Source organism: Falco naumanni, chromosome 9 (genome assembly GCF_017639655.2).
Source record: "Falco naumanni isolate bFalNau1 chromosome 9, bFalNau1.pat, whole genome shotgun sequence".
Classification (NCBI taxonomy): domain Eukaryota; kingdom Metazoa; phylum Chordata; class Aves; order Falconiformes; family Falconidae; genus Falco; species Falco naumanni.
In genome coordinates, this window is record NC_054062.1 from 505,705 (window position 1) to 524,143 (window position 18,439).

At 50.6% G+C, this 18,439-nt stretch overlaps 1 protein-coding gene across 1 annotated transcript; it reads right to left on the bottom strand.

Annotated features, from left to right (window-relative positions):
* Positions 1–2,631: 2,631 nt before the first annotated feature.
* DOLPP1 (dolichyldiphosphatase 1) lies at positions 2,632–17,429 on the bottom strand. Its single transcript, XM_040606369.1, has 8 exons — positions 17,320–17,429; positions 8,790–8,890; positions 7,103–7,187; positions 6,735–6,834; positions 5,780–5,878; positions 4,306–4,434; positions 3,450–3,539; positions 2,632–3,035 (listed from the first exon to the last, which is right to left on the bottom strand). The coding sequence occupies exons 1-8, from the start codon at positions 17,393–17,395 to the stop codon at positions 2,999–3,001; spliced, it is 717 nt and encodes a 238-aa protein (XP_040462303.1). The 5' UTR covers positions 17,396–17,429; the 3' UTR covers positions 2,632–2,998.
* Between the last annotated feature and the right edge of the window lie 1,010 nt (positions 17,430–18,439).

The following is an 18,439-nucleotide window of genomic DNA, read 5'->3' on the forward strand; positions in this document are numbered from 1 at the left end:
GGCTTAAATGTCCTTAGACACTGCAGAAGTTAAATAACTACCCTTATGGGAAGATGTTTGCGTGGGGACAGCAAGAACAGTGAATCACAGCATTCTGTCACCTTCCTTTTATTGTCTTAGTATCTCCATCCAGCCCCTTCAAGTACAGGGGAGGAATAGAAAGCATCTGCTTGCAAAGCCACATATTCCAAAGAAAATACTCCATTTCAGAAAACTAGTGGCAAGAGACTTCATACAAGTGTAGGATAATAAGGCAGAGCTCAAATTTTTTTCCTGCACAGCACCATTTAATTAAGAAAATCCATGGGATCACTAAGGAATTTCTACCGTATCGAGTATTGCAAAGATTTCTGGAAAGGTACAGCAAAAGTAGGCAGAAGATGCAGATTTACAAACAACTCACAGAGGACAGAGGAGAGTTTATTACAGTGTCTTACAAGAGCTCTTCTTCCTCGCCCTTACTCCTAAGAATTACTGTAGGTACCTTGGGTTTGAAGGCAACATGAAGTGGAACAGCATTCTGCCCTACACTGCTCTCCACGAGGAGGTGAAACCTCTTCCCCATGCTCTAGTTCTCAACAGGTGCTTCCACATACAGTTTTTCCAGCAGTCTGTCGTACAGCCCGAGAGGCCAGGGAACCGCTAGCCACTCCTCAAACAATCCACTCTTTCAGCCTCGTCCTTGGGGAAGAGATTTGTGATCTCGCTTCTGGCTTTGCAAGTTAACTTACGAGAGATACAGAGAGAAAATAAATGGATTTGCAAGACGTAAGTGATTAGTGCCAGCTTTCAAACTGAAACATACGGTACCACCATGTCACGTGCCCTGTCTGATGTCCTGCCTCATTTTAATAGAGCTGTTTGTCCTAAGTCAGATCAAGTGTCCTTGTGAAAGTTGCAAGGTGCCTCTTTATACTGATGCACCTTCAAAGCAGATCCAGTGCTCGAGTCCTTCAGATGTTAACAGGATTGCTCATGTTACGCAAATACTAAACAGTTCTTAAAAAAAAAATACATACTTGCTGTAACAATTGAAAACAATTAGTTTACTACCCATAGCTACTTAAACACAGAAATTCAAACAGCCTTCGTTCCTGATCTAGATCAGGATCACTGCTTTCTACAGTTAACATGCTGGTTATCCAACAGTTTCTACAGCAGCTCCCACTTCATACGGACACACAAACTCCTATGGCAACAGGCACAGATGAAAAATTAAAAAAAAATAAAAATAATCAAGATGAACAGAAACACATCTCACTTCAAGCAGCTTTATAATGCAGGAGTCTGATTAAAGTGGAGATAGTAAAACAGGCAGCAAGACTGAGATGTGACAGTCATTTTACCTCTGCTCACATGACTGCATCGAAGGCACACCGATGACCTTTGAGCCAGTTCAGAAGCTGTCCTTTATCTGTGAAAGTTCAAGTCAATTGTGCTTTGAATAAATACTTCTCTGTAGTTACACTTGAACTGCTGCATTATATACTAGAAATACAGAAAGTGTCCATGCACAGCCCTGAAGCACTTTGAGTATAGCCCTTGCCAGGTTAACTCATGGATCACAGAAGTCGTAGGCATCACCAGCACACACAGATGGCAGGCACACTCCCACAGAGACACAGCACCCAGAGAGCTGACTGGCCAAACAAGGAATCGCGGTGGAAGAAGGAAGGAAAGCAAACCTCGCTTGCGGGAGTTCAGCACTCGGGGTTACTGCTGCAGAACCCCAGCCAAGCCTCTGCAATAACTGGTAGGAATCTCTGCTAGGACAAGCTCACTACCTGAGCTCACAGCTGGATGCCAACAGGACTCTTCAAGAAATAATTCAGACAGCAGCTAAGCTAGTTATTAGTCGTTTGCCTTGTTATTCATCAATGGTTGTCACTTTGTTCATTCTTTAAAATCCCTCCCTTAAGCTTTAACAGGAAAAAAATTAAAAATCCAGTGCTTAAGACAGAGACTAGCAACTGAATTTTGTAAGGCTTCGGGCTGCCTCTCCCTGGAGCGCAGCACTGCTTATAACCAATGGGCTTTCTAGTGCCATCGGCAGCACGCTCAGTACAACAACAGAAGCTGTACGGATCACAGCGACCCTGAGGTAATAAAGTACAAAGGAAGAGATGGAATAAACGTGAGATATGTATGATGACCTTGCCACCTAGAAGAGATTCTGAGAAAGACACTCTTGCTAATTACACAACAGGAGCAGCAGTGGAAAAAAAAAAAAAGTAATCATATATTTCAGTTTTTCCTTTGTTTTACACACACACTCCCCTTTAATGGTACCCGTGCAGGCTTCCCTGCAGAACTGTCTCTAGTGTTAAAAATCAGATCCTTAGTCTGTCTTTCTATCCGTACAAAGTGCAGTTGGAATGGATCTTGATCTCCCAACCTGGTTGCAGAAAGGACAAAGTCTTGCTCTCCTTTCTGCCTAGGTCACCCCCATCCTAGTTCCCCTCCCTCCTAAAAGGTTTTTAAAAATTAAAAGCCCTAATTAAGCATGATTGACTTTTTTGAGATTAGTTTTGTCATCTTCTTCCAAAAAGAAAAACCCAAACAAAAAAGCAAAAACAAAACATACAATCAATGCCACACCCACCCCAAAAACAATAGTTCCATTTAAAAAAATAAATAAATAGTGTGTATATTTCATGCTGAAAAAAAAAAAAAAAGTCACAGAAAGTATTCATTTTTGGTTTTCCCTCCCCTGAACATGACACCAGGCATTTCCTCCCCCCTCCCCTGACGTAGACACGATGGTACATTCCAACTGGCAATGTGCATCGGTGTTGAAAATGAGTTTCTACTCCTGCACGGTCCCACATGCATCAGGGAGCATCCAGCTAGCTGCTAAAGCAGAGCAAAGGCTTTCAGGTTTTGGGTATGGTCCCTGCCTGTTCCTTTGGTCCGTCTGTTAAAAGGCTCCTTGCTGCTCCCAGGTCTGCTCTTGTCTGTCTCCGTTAAAGCGTGCGCTCTGGTCCCCACGCTTCTCAAATCACTGGAGCTTCGTACCCAGCTTGCGCTGTCTGTTTCTGCAACGGAAGGCACAGTGAGAGGGGCGGCCCAGCGGGCAGAAGGCAGGTCTGAAGCAAGGCTCTGCTCAGCTCCGCACGCCACCACAGCCCTCCCATCTCGTTACAGCCCTGGAACACCCACCCTGTCCCAGGTGTGCACAAGCTCAGGTGCGGATGCCAGTATAAACAACTGCTTGCAACAGACCTGGGCTAGGGAGCTGAAACGCTGTTTAAAACGGAACACTCTAAATTTTAATCTCTCACTCCCCAACAGATTCACCTTCCAGATGCAGTAGTTAACCCACAACTCGGTATTTCTTTACTCTGCTCTATTCTACCCACAGCAGCTATCTACATACTAGAAAATTAATTAATAACTGCACCTGACGAGTCAAAGCAGCTACAGCTCCTCCACCCCCCAATAAAACTTACCTTGCCTCTGCTCTCGTGACTGTGTATTCAAACCACAGGATGTTAGGAATGAGGCTGGTATCTCGGATTAAAAAGAACTCTGAAATTGGCCTGAAAAAGGACAAGGCGGTGGAAAAGGAGAAATAATTAGATTTTTTTCCTCCACCACAATTTTGATTAAAAAAAAAAAAGGCACAAAACCTGCTCCAGACTTAGTAATACCATCCTATTACTCTTCAGGCTGGGAAATGGGCTCCTTGTTAGATTTAATCAAGAAAATCCTTTTTTTTTTTTTTCTTTCCTTATACAGTGTTTCCAGACTATATTACATTTAAATGGCTCTGCAATTTCACAAGGTCATTAGACATTCATTAAGAAAGGTCTGTTTTGCTGGAAAAGCTTCTCCAGCACCCTGCCACACCTTTGGCGGGGCTTTACAGACCTTAACAATTGCTTAACCTTCCTCTCTCCCCCACCAGTATCAGGCAAGTATATATGATCCTTTGTGCATTCGTGCACAAGAAAACACGGAGGAACAAGTAGTTTACACAACAGTCGGTACGCAAGAGGGGAGCAGAACCCAGGAATTTTCAGTTGTAACATCTGTAACTGGGGCGGTTCCTAAAAGTTTGAGCAGCTCATTTACAGTCAGGGCTTGTACAGCTACAACTAACATTATAGAGACCGAAGCATCTACGTTTGTTTTGCTTCAGCTGCAGGTACAGTTTTTACACCAACTGATCAGGAAAATTTTCTGTTGCCCGGTAATTCTACTACACCTGCGTTAGCAGCTCATTGCAAGGGACTCACTAAATGAGCAGAACAGCAACGCACAGAACGCAGACTTGCAAGGAATAAAACCTCCAAGCAGACTTACCACGCAGCTATCCTTGGGAAGAGAGGAGTTAATATCTCTTGCGTGAAGGCAAACCAGGCTATGGCCATAATGCTTCCTGCCACACCTCCATATAAGACTTGACTCCAGGTGTGGTAAAGCAAATAAACCCTGTAGTGGAAGAGAACAGTCACCAGACAGGCTTCCAAACACGAGGCGGCACGACTCGACGGCTGCGTTCACTAGCCCCTCAGACGCTCCGAGCAGGTTATCCTCCCGATGCTCGAAGTGGGTGTCTTACTTCTTTCATTAAACAGCTGGCAAAAAAGTGGTGGTGGGAATGGGAAAAACTGCCTTTCCTGCTACAGCAGTTTCAGCTTAGAGTGCTTCTAGTTTGAGGTTAACTCGATGCCCCCCCCCCACATTCTTCTTCATATAGCTCTGGATTAGCTGAGGAACTACTGTTGGTTCCCACAAGAGACTTTTCTAAAGCCAGTGACGGGACAAGTCCTCTCCAAAACACCAAAGCCAGGGCTTAAAGGCTTTTAAGAACACGGACAGCATTTTTGTTACCATTTTGCTGCTCTCAAATGCGACAGCACAAAGGCTGCACTACCACAGCGTACTGACTGTCCCTGCAGCCATTCAGAAATCTGTATAAACGGCCGGTGAAGTTATCCGTGCACACGAGCTACACTAGTGACACGAGTCACGTCCAAAATTCTTTTCATGCATATATCATAAAGCCATTAAGATAATCTTATCTGACCCTCCGCCTAGCACAGGCCACTGCATTTCCTCAAGTTACTTTTTATTTGAATTAGACCATACATCTCTCATTAAATTGTCCCGTCTGAATTTTAAAAATAACCAGTAATAAGGAATCAGCTCTAGTGTACGGTCAACTGTGCCAACAGGTAATTACTTTCCTGTGGAAAACATGGCCTTATTTCTAGCCTGAATTTGCCTGATTATCGATCACCGGAGCTCATTTTATCTACGTGTATATATACGTTTTAGAATCTACTAAAGGGGAAAAATAATTATTAAAGTTTTATTATTTTTATTCATCTTAGTACAACTAAATCTTGCAAGTCAAACAGCTATAAATGTTTTTATAACTAATGCTCAAGCAAAACAATCAGACTGATCGACTGTAGCGATCCACATGCTGCAGACGCTGGTGTGCCAAGGCATGGCGCGATGCTTTCAGGATTAGTGCTGGCAAGAGGGCAAGGCAGCGAGGCTGGAGCATGGCAATGGAGCCGATGGGGGCCTGGTACAAGGCTCAGCTGATCCTGGCTTTTACAAATGCTTCTGTGAAGCACCACACGTGTAGCACCTGTAGCTTATTTGAAGGATCTCATGGCAACACAGCAACTTCTGCAAAGCTCTGACTTGTACAGTGCAGTCGTGGAGAATTAGACCAGATATGCAGGATAAGGAACGACAGGTCTGCTGGCTGATAAAGGCCACGGGACTGTATGAGAGCATAAGACAAACAATTGCTCCATACCTACTATATGAGACTAGCAAAGCCACTGTGACGAGGCAGATGGACAGCACATGTCGCCATAGTAAATCCAGAAACCTCGCATTGTTTGTTTGGTGCATTCTGAAAGAGATGGAGAGCCATTAGCACAGTGGCAGGGAGCCGAGCAGTCCTTATCTCTGTCCTCACTACCTCTGAAACCCTAGGAAAGCTCTACTCCAGTGGGGTCACGGGCAGCACGATACCATCCCAGCAGCAATCTGTCCCACTGGCAGCAGTTAAAGAGAAGCCAGAAAGCCACACTTCTCTCTCTCTCTCTCCAACTGTTAACAGGAATTGCTGTGATGGAAGGCAGAATGCTCGCAATTACTGCGACTGATGTGAAAAGGACATGCTGAGCATATGCAGTAGGGAGCCAAGGCATCGGAGTCCCTCCATCATCCACAGAGCTAGAAGGAACTGAGAGTTTTGTCCTCCTCCGTAAGTGGAGCCACAAGACACAGCCATGCCCCAGCAAGAATTTCAGAAAAGCACAGCACAGCATGTAAAACCAGTACTCGGTAAGGGAGACGAACTAAAAGGTCATGCAAGTGGGCAACAGGTATTACCCTAAAAGATGGCAGACAACCCCACTGGCAAAACCGAGTAGACACATGAGAAAGCAGCTCTTTTTCCTCCTCCCTGTTCCCCCCCTCTCCCCTCACACTTGTGGATCATCACAGCTTAGAAAATGCGAACCAGGAGACCTGTACCCAGACAGGCACAGGAGGCCCACCCGTACCCGCTGGTTTTCAGCGATGGCAACTACCGCCCTACATTCAGGTTGGGACAGACATGCTTCATCCACCCTGGCCACAGTAAATGGTGCAGTTCCTCAGATCTAGGGCCGTTATGCCACTCAAGTGGCACACAGCAAGGGAGCCATCTATTTCAGGTGTTTCAACATAGTAACAGCCCAAACCTGACATTGAATTTTTACCTTAAATAAAGGAACAGAAAGGAATAGACAGAGAAAAACCACATGAATTGGGAGTGGCTGGACGGCATCCCATATTTTGTGGTCACTGTTGAATGGGCTTCTGGGAAGAGAAGAAGAAAGAGTACGGTCAAGGTCTACTCTGTACACAGCAGCTGGAACACTCCAGATGTGAAGCCAGACCACTCTGCTGGAGTATGTGCACATGAGCTCACAGCACACGTCTCGGCTCAGATGGCTCTGCCAGCCTTCTCACACCCAGACATCCAAAGCCAACACGAGGCAAAGGGGGAAATGCCCTCTAACCCCCCACAGTTAGCATTCCACTCAAAACTCAAGTGACACCGTGACACCAACAGGCCATACCATACCTTCACAGGGCCGAGGCTCCCGGATTACATTTTTTATTAACCAGTTCACTCCCTCGTTGAATGCCAGCCCTCCCAAGAAAGAGATCTGTGAAGGCAAGACAACCATGTCATCCTATCTAAAAGATCCATCTACTTACCAGGCTCTCTGTTGACAAACCCCCAAAACCAGACGTTTCAAATTTTCTTTTTTGACTACTAGAGTTAAAACCAATGGCTTTAAAATTCCCTGCCTGAGGAAGAAAAACATTTCTTTTTCAGCCTGCTTTGCATATTTGACAACATACTGTGTATGTGCAGCTTTTCAGCAGATGATACACCGAAGAGACAAAAGTGACACTGCACAGCAACTGTTAGTATACTTCCACCAGTAAGTGCAGAAAGTGATAGATTTGGTTTTCATCGGGCGGCTTTTAAGGCATCGTCTTTCCCCGACGACCAACAGGGCGAGGGCACGCACTGTTATCTGGGTAAATAGCTTAAAAAAAGGTGACTTTTTTAGGCTTTCTGGCTTTTCCCTCTATGAATATTTTCATCTTGTAGTTGCTGTCTTCAGTCTAAAAATGAAGTCACACTCTGAACTGAGCCAGACTGGTAGCATATATTCTTTAATTCCATAGTCCGTACACCTCCCCTAAATTAGTCCTGTTGCTGTGATCAAGTTCCCGGCTGATGATGATACTCCGCCCATTCCAGATGATAAAGCAATGTTTCATTCTATGTCCCAGGCTACGGGTCAGGCTGCTGCAAGTCAGCTAGCATCTCTCTCCAGCTCAACAGGGACTTCCCACACAAAGAACTGGGAATCAGCCTCAACACTGGTCTCATTACCAATGCCTTACAAGCTCCTGCATCCCAAACCTATGCATTTGTGCAGTAGTTGCTCCAGCTTATTCTCCCTTTTGGGCCAACAAGAAACCTTTCAGTTGCCAAAACTTAACAGCTGCCTCTCCTAGCTAGCATCAGCTGAACCTACAAGTCCCATTCCCGGGTCCCCTGCGCCACTGGTTACCATGACACCACAGCCCTATATTAGGAATCTGCTGCCAAAATCCTTCACTGGCCGCTGCTTTATCTATTTACCGAGGGCGAATGCTACAGGAGGTTTACACCTCCTAAAGGGAATTTATCCGTGACGCTGACTCCTGTCAGAGCAGGCAGGAAGCATTATGTATTACAAAGAAGTCCCTTGCCAGTCACTGGTGTCAGATTCAGAGCTGGGAAGCGGCCCTTAGAGACCGATCCACTCCCTTGGGAATCTGAAGGTTTTATTTTGAATCCCCTTTTCTGCCTCAGTAGTTCAGAGAAAGCACATCCCCCTGCGCTACAGACACCACCTCCTGCATACGCTGCCCTTCTGGCAGGAAACTACTAGTGCTGTGATCCTACTGGATCTTGGGAGCGTTCCCATTCTGCGACACCATTCTTTAGTTCCTCAGACATCTCTCTTGATGTTTTTGGACACCTAATGCCCAAAACATGCCCCAGAGTAACAGAAAAGTCAAAGGCTAAGCAATCTTTTAACCTGAAACAGGTGATAAGTGTCTCCTGCTGTTCTTTGCCAGGAAGATCACCTTACCTAAGCTTGCTCCTTAAGGAGAGAAAAAGAAGTGTGAATACAGGAGCACCAGGTGACAAAGGAAAAGGCTGTTGTTGTAAGGAGAAGCTGGGAAGGAAGAGGAAGACTCACCGTGTGAAGCTCTCTCTTGAATATGATGAGTGTTACAAAGCCAACAATAATGAATATTGGACCAAGACTCAAATAAGCTAAAAGCTGACCAGAGAAATCACCTAGGGAAACAAACAAGAGAAACAAATCAGTTTGAACTTCACAAGTACTTGCCTGCCACCAGAGCGCGGGTCAGCTGGTACCCTGCACCCCCGAGAGCAGGGGCGAGCTGGGCACTGCAGCAAGTCCCCATTTCCACAGACCGGCCGAGGCAAGGAGGACAGCAGCGCTGGCGCGTAGGTTCAAAATCAGGGATGAGAGGAGCTTGGCATCACTCGGCAGAGATTACTGCCAGCCAATTTGCAACGATGACCATGTGTGTGAGTCCAGAGTCACTTTAATCCGACACAAGCACAGGCTGTGACAGGAGAGGCAGCACCTTTCCCTCCCCCTCCCCCTCTCGCCGCCCTGCGCCAGCCAGCGCTGCCCACAGATCCCTTCCCGCTCCCTTACTAAAACGGGTTTTCAGCTGGATCAGCTCCCTAATCCGTCACCACGAACACTAGCATTAGCAAAATGGGGAGGAAATAATTACCTAAACATAGCGGCAGATAAGGGGGGGTGGGGGAGGCTCTGCTTTTTAACCAGTAGCCCACTTGTATCACGCAGAAGTGACCTTGGCCCCCCACCCCAAATAGCTAACAGTCTCATCCCTCAGGGAGAGTCCGGGAGCAGCCGTGGGACCTCACACGATGTCCTGAAGTACCTCAAAACCTTCGTCCCGAGCTACCCCCGGCACAGAAGCCGGCTAACAACAGCCGAGAGCAGCCATGCACTTTGATCTGCGTTTCTCCCGCCTCTCTTCCCTGAAAAAGGACACATACAGCAGTACTGGGAGAAAAGATGTTGGCACAAATCCCAAGGAAACAAAAAAATATCAGAGTAACATTGCTCCAGGATCAGCAACTCACACCAGAAGAGCAAGAGCTACCTACCAGAGAACCTCTAAAGGCAGCAGACACCACAGCAGCGCAGCACAAAGGCAGCGAGCAGGTTAAGGGTCGGGGTCCCTCCTATACTGGTTCTCAGAGATCAGGCCCTCTCCATCCCACCACTGAGCACAAAAGGATCAGCCCCCACATGGATTTATCCTTCCTCCCTCCCCTCGAAAGGGGACGGGATGCCTCTGCAAGGCTGAGCACTGGACTCCCTCCCAGATCAATTCCACTGCAAGACACGGAGTCTCCCCAGCCCACGCACCCACATTTTCAAACAGCACTTGGAAAACTGGACTTTAACAGCCTCCCAACACTGGAGCCGATTAAACAAAAAAAGTTACCACACCGCTACAAAGTTCACGCTGATGTTATTGCTAGGTAGCCGCGGTCACATCAGGTACAGTGCACAGATCCCTCTGGAATTCCAGGCTCTGGGTTAGATTTGGGAACCAGCAATGTCATCAGCAAGAATTATTTGCAGGAGTTTTAGTTTGCAACACCAGCAACATCAGAAGGAGCGGTAGGACAAGATCCCGGAGAATACAGGGTTTTCACTGAAGTGAGGTTCTGTTTCGGTTTTAAGATGAAAAGCGTTAGAAGACACTGAACTGGAAACTTTTCTTGCACCATATGGCAGGTTTGTGTTGCATCAGGTAGTTCAAAGCGCTCCCAGAGCAGAACAGCGATGCATTACGGCGATGCAAAGCTGATGTAAATGTCAGTACCTGGCAACAGAGAATCAAGCCCCTTATAGTTTCACCTAAATCACAAGCTCTCAACAAAGTGAATCCTGTCTGAAGTGATGAGGGAATTCATGAGACAAGCCACCAGACAAGCAAAACCACCCCGAAAGACCGAGGAGTGTTTTTCAGTAGTCTCAATTCCAGTGCTACCGACTGAAGACAGCTCACCCTGAGCGAGGTGCCATGTTTCAGATCATTCACTCCGTTGATCCACGGTACGTAAAGGCTTAGCGCTTCAAGACTAAAAGCCCTAATTTTGTCAAGTAGAAACCAAAGCAGATTATTTATCTTCTGAGCGGGGTTCTATTTCTTGTGCAAACGGTGGAAGAATACTTAAGGAAGGAGTCTTAATTTAAATAGCATCAGCAGTACCAAACTCAAGATCCTCCGTTATGTGACAACATACACAGCAAATCACGGCACCCAGCGCACCCCGAGGTGGGGAATCAGAAACCATCGCTCCGACGCTGCCTGCAGGCTGAGCACCAAGCCCTTCACGCAGACAACCCCAACGACAGCTCTGCGGGCAGGGCAGCTGCCCACCCGCGACAGCACAGAGCAGCACCAGTACTCCTTCCCACGCACCAGTACTCCTTCCCACGCACCAGTACTCCTTCCCACGCACCAGTACTCCTTCCCACGCACCAGTACTCCTTCCCACGCACCAGTACTCCTTCCCACGCACCAGTACTCCTTCCCACGCACCAGTACTCCTTCCCACCGCCGCGGCTAACAGCGACCAGACGGAATCACGTCCTGCAGCTGCTTTTTCCAAGGGAGGAGGCGAGCACGCAGCTGTGCACCAGGACGGCAGCGCCGGGAGATGCGCCAGCGACCCGACGCCAACGCTGCGGCCAGCGTGCCCGGCTGAGGGCCGGCTGCGCCCTGCGCCAGCTCCCGGCGGCTGGAAACCCCCAGCCAAGGCAGCAAAGCAGCTCCCAGGGGAAGGCCAGCACCGACCGCCCAGCACCGACCGCCGCGCAGCGCTGCTGGGGCCTCCGAGCGCAGCTACTCGTGTCGCTCCTGCCCACTCCAGCGAGCTCAGAGATGTATTCCCAGGGAAAGGGGACTGGCGGAAAAGCCAAAGGCTCGAAGGCCACTCAGATCTAGCAAGTAGGTGTCCACCACTTTTCATAAAAATTAATTTTCCCTCATTTTACTAAACTTGGGAATTTTGAAGCAATTCCTCCAACCAGTAAGAACAGAGGCAAAACCTCTGGAAAAAAAAACACAAAAGGAAAATCTATTTAATGTTGATCTAAATTCTACTGGGTTTTTTGTAAACACCAGCCTTCCCTTGACACCATTTGGGGCTCAAAAGGCAAAAATAAAAAACCCAACCACCTCATTTTTAGGCACCCCAGAGGTAAATAGGTGAAATGCAATACATCTCTCAGAAACATGCTATTTTTTTTTTTTTTCAGCCTTTATTCAGCAACTACTTCTGCTCCAGTTCAGCATTTTACCCAGCATTCTTTCAGTGGAAATATCCAAGCTTTACCACATCAGCTTAACCTGTATATAACGTAAAAATGTGAATCAACAGCACTGTAACCACATCCTACCGCAAGATCTAGCTTCACCACCACCGCCACTTCCTATTGAAGCATCTATTTGTAGCACTGCTGCCGGTCATATGTTCTTGACTAAATGTCTGTGTGCAAGTTGCACAGACAACACGCAGTGTATTTATTTACACCAGCAAACATGCACGATGGATCATCATCTCCTCTACTTGCACATCTCTCCGTACCACAAGCTGTAGGGCAGTAACAGTATCTTCAGGAGGCTTTAAGTTACGGCATAGAAGGCACGCATCAGGCATGAAACTTCTGCAGGAAGATTAAACATAAAACCCCACATTAAAAAAAGCCAGACAACTGAGTGGTATCTGCTTCTTTCAACAGACACTACTCAGCTACAGAACAAGCCCTGACTGGCAAGCTACCGCCCCACACAGAAGTCACAGCCAGGTTTATCAGAACAAACACCCCCACAGGAGCAGCACGTGGTGGTACCGAACAGCAACAGGAGCTGCCGAGCCAGAGTACACACGGCGCGACCACCTTTGCTTGATGATGCACCTTTTCTTTTCAGCTGGTGGGCTGGCTCTGCACGCTTGCCCGTCCAACTCCACCCGCCTGCAGCAAACATCCTTTGCAACCCAGAAAACGGGAAGATTCTCCGCCATTCCGCAGGGCAAGGGTTTGTCGCGCCAGGTTTCTCTCTTTAAAGAATTTATCTCATGTGGGAAGAGGAGGCGCAGAAAGTCCCAGAGCTTTAAGAATCCCAGCTGCGCAGAAGAAAGTTTTTTTTCCTTTTCTCCAAATAATAAAAGACCCAAACAAGCCAGGAACTCAATGTTTCTCCAGTGAAACTCACCCTACAGACAGGAAGTCCCCGAAGATGAGTTTTAAGTCTGTAACACAAAGTCATCCCATGCAAAGCAATGCATACGGGGAAAAAACAACCCTAATTATACACACAACATGACAGGATTTAGTTTAGCTGTTATCAAACAAAGCCCTCAGGCTTACTGTGAGCCAATACCTTCAGAGTAGTATCCAATACTCTGCAGCAGTCAAAAAGGCAAAAACATTTTTAAGAGCAAACCAGAAGCTACTGTTACAGCACCACAAAAATTTATTACGTGCGTCCGGTGTCACCATCTAAAAAAGGGATAGAGGGCACATAAAAGGCAAACAGAAAGGGGACAAAAGTAACAAGTATGCAACAGCAGCCATTCAGAAAATACTGAGTAGCTCAGATCTTCAGCTGAAAAAGGAAAACAGAGGATACAACAGTTCTATAAAGTCATGAACAATATGGAGAAATGGACAGCAAACATTGGTTACCTCTTGCTGCACATGAGAAAGAGCATGTTTGGTGAAGTTACTGAGCAGGACTTAAAAGCAGAAAAAAAACAGCTACCACATTCAGTTACAAAGCTGAGCACCAAAGATACTGTAAGATCCAAAGCCAAAACGGGTTCAAAGAGCAATTAGACATATTCAGAGCATAGCTTTTGTATATCCACCAAAGGACTTAACAATCCCGATGCAATCACCAGCTGCTAACTGGTGACATACAGAAGAGGAAAGACATACAGAAGGAGGATTACTCCTGCTCACCTGCAGGCAACCTGACACTATGCCAGATCACTCCTTGGTCTCACCAAAGTACGGCTGCTGATGTGAAAAGCTCAAGGACCACACATTTCTGGAAGTGGTATCAGGATGATGTTTTTAAAGATTGTCCTCTTCAGCAGCATACTTCAACACACTGTCAAGTGACTCTGCCACTGTTGGTTTTTCCTCTCTATGTTTGATCTTGATGTTCACGGTGGGTAATATTTCAGTCAGGCTGCCATTACTCAGACCAGTTTGCAGCTGACTACCACCGTGTTCATCCGCTGCTTCTCATTTGATCTTCCTCAAAGCTGACATCGCAGAAAGCCCTGGAGAACTGAGCAGCTACATAAGCCGCATGGATGGGTGTTTGGCATTTTGCACTATATTGCTATCGATAAGGAAACATTAGATAAAGACAGGGAGGTTGAGCACACTTCTGGTGACGCCTCCCTCCCCTTCACAGTTACAAGCAGAAGCCAAATAAAGGGCTTCATCTGCCAGACAGAAGTCAGCAGTGACTGCTTTTCACCTGGGCACAGTGAAAGGGACCATCACTCCCGGCAGATGAACGCTGGGATGGCAGCAGCTCTGCACTGGAAGTATTTAAAGACACAAGATTTTAAAAGCTGGTTGCCACAGAGGCTCAGCACATCGCTTTCCAGGCCAGCAGCCTCTGGGATCAGCAAAGAGCAAAAGATGTTTGCCACACAACAGCGTATGACATGCCAAGACAGCTTAATAATTTATGTTGGTAAAAGCAGGATCCGTTCCTCATTCCGATCCCTCCCTATCAGCACAAGGATACATTAACTCCATTGTGCTCAGTATACAGCCAACACCACTGCCTTATAAATACACAGCATCTAGCAGCTTTACGGTCCTGGACTTAAGCTATACACAGACAGAACACCAACAGCTTTCCAAATAAAGTTAGAGCACTTTCCCCAAACACAGGTAAAAGTATCAGGCCTACCATCTTACTGCAATTCATTTTTCTACACCGAAACATTGCCTACCTAGACTTTAGTAAAGCCTTTGACACCATTTATGGCAGCATCCTCCTGCTCATGGCTGGGCTGGGCGTGCTGTTCGCTGGGTAAAACCCTGGCTGGAAGGCTGAGCCCAACGAGCTGCAGGGAATGGAGTCACATCCCACCAGTGGCCGGTCACACGTGGTGTCCCCAGCACTGGGGGCAGCCCCGTTTAGCACCTTTATCAGTTAGCACCTTTATCAGTGACCCAGCGGAGGGGGTTGAGCACACCCTCAGGCAGTTCCGCAGCTGACACCAAACTGGGAGGGAGTGTTGATCTGCTGGAGGGCAGGGGGGTCCGGGCAGGCTGGGCTGAGGCTCGACAAGGCTCCGTGCGGGCAGCGCTGGTCCTGCCCGCGGGTCACACCAGCCCCAGGCAGCGCTGCGGGCTTGGGGAAGGGTGCCTGGCAAGGTGCCTGGCAGGAAAGGGCCTGGGGGGGGCTGGTCAGCAGCCTAAAGGCGAGCCAGCAGCGTGCCCAGGTGGCCAAGGCAGCCAACAGTATCCTGGCTTGTACCAGAAACTGCGGCCGGCAGGACCAGGGCAGAGATCATCCATCCCCCTGTGCTCGGCGCTGGTGAGGCTGCACCTCGAATCCCATGTCCAGTTTCGGGCCCCTCACTCCAAAAGGGACACAGAGACACGGAGGTGCCGGAGCACGTCCAAAGACGGGCAACAGAGCTGGGCAAGGGTCTGGAGCACCAGCCTGATGGGGAGCGGCTGGGGGCGTTCAGCCAGGACAGGAGGAGGCTCATGGGGAACCTGATCACTCTGCAACTGCCCAACAGGAGGCTGTGGCCAGGTGGGGATCCATCTCATCTCCCAAGTAAGAGGTGATAGGACAAGGGGAAACAGCCTCAAGTTGTGCCAGGAGAGGTTTAGATCGGATATTGGAAAAAATTTCTTCACCGAAAGGGTTGTCAAGCACTGGAACAGGCTGCCCTGGGAGGTGACGGCGCTGCCATCCCTGGAAGTGTTTAAAGGACATGTAAGATGTGGCACGTGGGGACACGGTTTAGTGGTGGGCTTGGCAGTGCTGGGTTAACGGTTGGGCTCAATGACCCTAAAAGTCTTTTCCAACCTAAACAATTCTATGAAAACAAGTTAAGAAACTTCTGCACCTCCAGCTGTTTCAACATTTTAGTCTTTTGTCTCCACTGTATAGGCTTCCATAATGGCACTCTCTATTGAAGACAAATGCACTATTCATGCCCTCAATACATAACGCTAATCTCGGTGGTGATTTACCCCATCCACATAATCATCTTTGCCATTTGCCTCTATAAAACACTCAACATCGAGAGAATGATCACGGTAGGTCACATTCTTTAAGGGCTGACAGGCAGCCCTTGTGCAACCACCTTCCTTTCCCAAATCAACGCACAAACAGCACACAGGGTGCTCTGTGTATTCTGCCAGGTTCAGACAAGAAGATAAGACACAAGGGTGAATTTATCAGTACTACTGGGAAGATTATTCTCCTGCCTCCCCCAGGCTCTCACATGAACGCATTTGAGAAGCGGGACAGCAGAAGAACGCGCAGGGCGAGGGAAAGTGCAAAACAAACCAGGAAGTGCCCACCTCTCCCACGGAGGACCACAGAAAGCCACAAAACAGCGCCGTGGGCAGGCGCAAGACACGATGTACCTCCAGTGCCAGATCTTTCCAGTGCTGCCCCATTTGCAGTCTCCCAGGCAGGTGGGTACAGCCAGCACAGAAAGCCCCTAAAGCACCTCAGAAGCTCCAGGTATCGCACGACTGAGCGGAGTGCTCAGCAGGAGCTGCGGGCCAGCTGCCGGGCCGGACACACGGCAGCGCTCCACGGCCAGGCAGGGGCTGGCCAGGAGAACCAGCCACCCCGAGAGCCGCCTTAACACCGCACCGGGATCGTGACCAGACGGCCGGTCCCAGCGCCGCGGCACCTCTCGCCTCGCTGCCCGTTACCCCCCATTGCAGCAGCGGCCACAAAACCCACCAGCGTCTGTACCTGACCCAAGCCACGGCGGCCGAGCACGGCCCCCGGGGGGCTCCCACCGCAGCTACCGGGGCAGCCGCTGCCCGCACACACCCGCTGCTCTCGCCCACCAGCAGACCGGGGACACAGCCCGCAGCGGCGCGGCCGCCAAGCCACCAGGCCACGGCACGTCCCGGCTCACGGCGCTGCCCCGGCCCTGCCGGGAGCCGGCTGACAGGCCGGCCCGTGCCCGCGCTCCCGGCGCGGCCGCAGCAGCCGCCGGACAGCCCGGGCCAGGGCAGCCCCGGGGAGCCGCAGCGGGGCGGGGAGCGGCCAGGCGGCGCCGGCGCCTCGAGGCCCGGGGCAGCCGCACGTGGCCGGGCGGGGAGGGGGGCGCCGCGGCGGGACAGGCCCGCACCCCGCCGCGCGGGCGGACCCCGGCCCCGCCGCCGCCCGGAGCACGGCGCCCGGCCAGGGCGCATGCGCAGCGCCGATCCCCCCGCGGCTCACAATCCGGCAGCGGGTCCCACCGCCCCCAGCGCGCAGGCGCGCTCCCCGCCTCAGGGCGGCCGCTCAATGGCTCACTATCTCGCAGCTGCCACCCGGCCCGCAGGGGCGCCGCGGGGCGGCGGGAGGAGCCCTCCGCGGGGCGCGGCGGCCGGCGGGAGGCCGGGCGGGGGCGAAGCGGAGCTTTACCTGCGGGATACTCGACGTGAGTGAGAGAGACCGGCCGCCACGGCGCGGGGAGCGAGCACTCTCCGACTGCGGCCATCTTACCCGGATACCGGGCCGGGCCACCACGGCCAATGGGAGCGCACTTAAGGGGCGGGGCGACAAATGGGCGGGGCGCGGCGAGCGGCGGCCCAATGACGCCGTGCGGCAGGTGAGGCGCCGGCCAACCCACAGCTGCCCAATTAAAAACCCAACCCGGGGAGCGGCGAAGCCAATAGGCTACCGGCACCGGTGCCCAATGGTAGTAGGACGCAGGTAGCTTGAAAGCCAATCGGCAGAAAGGCGGGCGTCACTGCCCGGCGTCATTGGCTGCGAGGCGATGCAGATTGACCAATCGCCAGCTTCCGTGGCCGCCCGCTCTCGGCCAATCATCCGCGCCGCGGGGCGCCTGGCGTGGGGGGCTGAAGCGGTGGCCGCTGCGGGCCGCCGGGCAAGATGGCCGCCGCGCCCGGCTGGCACAGCGCTGCCGGCCCCGCTCCGGGCCGCTGCCCCGCTCGCAGCCGCCCCGCGGCCTCCTGCCGCCCCGGGGCGGGCCCCCCGCGAGTAAAGCCGGCCCAGGCCGCCCTGCCGCCGCTAGCCCTTGGCCGGGGAAGGACGCGCCTTCGGACGGGGACCCGCCAGCCCAGAGGCGACGATACCGCAGCCGCGGCCCGGTCGGGGCATTGCCCTGGCCCGCGCCCCGCGGGAGCGATTCACTGGTGGGGTCTGAGCTCTCAGAACCGGAAAATGCTTCTTTTTTTAATTATTTATTTAAATAATACCAGGAAGGAGATAGATTTTTATACCGCGTCTCCTTTATGGCTCTGTAAAGGACCGGCAGCTGCTGCGTGAAGGCGCACACGTGAAAACAAAGCGTGGCACGAAGCCCCTGCAGAACATGGGGGCATCTGTAAAGGTGCTGCCAGGGCCCCGCAGTGCCTGGCCCGGGCCGCGCTCCCGGGCACCTCCGGGCACCGCACCGGCCCGTGTGACCCCGGGTGTGACCCCGGTGTGACCCCGGTGTGACCCCGGCGAGCCCCGCGCACCAGGGGAGCCAGAGGAGCGAGCTCCGCACAGGCAGCGCAGCACCTCGAAAGGGAGATAC

What these genes read in the sequence shown, in the direction of transcription:
- DOLPP1 (XM_040606369.1), bottom strand. Translation starts at nt 17,395, where the DNA reads ATGGCCGCAGTCGGAGAGTGCTCGCTCCCCGCGCCGTGGCGGCCGGTC. An exon ending in TTTCTGTTCCTTTATTTAAG is followed by an intron (nt 5,879 to 6,734) that starts GTAAAAATTCAA and finishes CATCTCTTTCAG; the next exon opens with AATGCACCAAACAAACAATG. An exon ending in GTCACGAGAGCAGAGGCAAG is followed by an intron (nt 3,036 to 3,449) that starts GTAAGTTTTATT and finishes CTTCCGTTGCAG; the next exon opens with AAACAGACAGCGCAAGCTGG.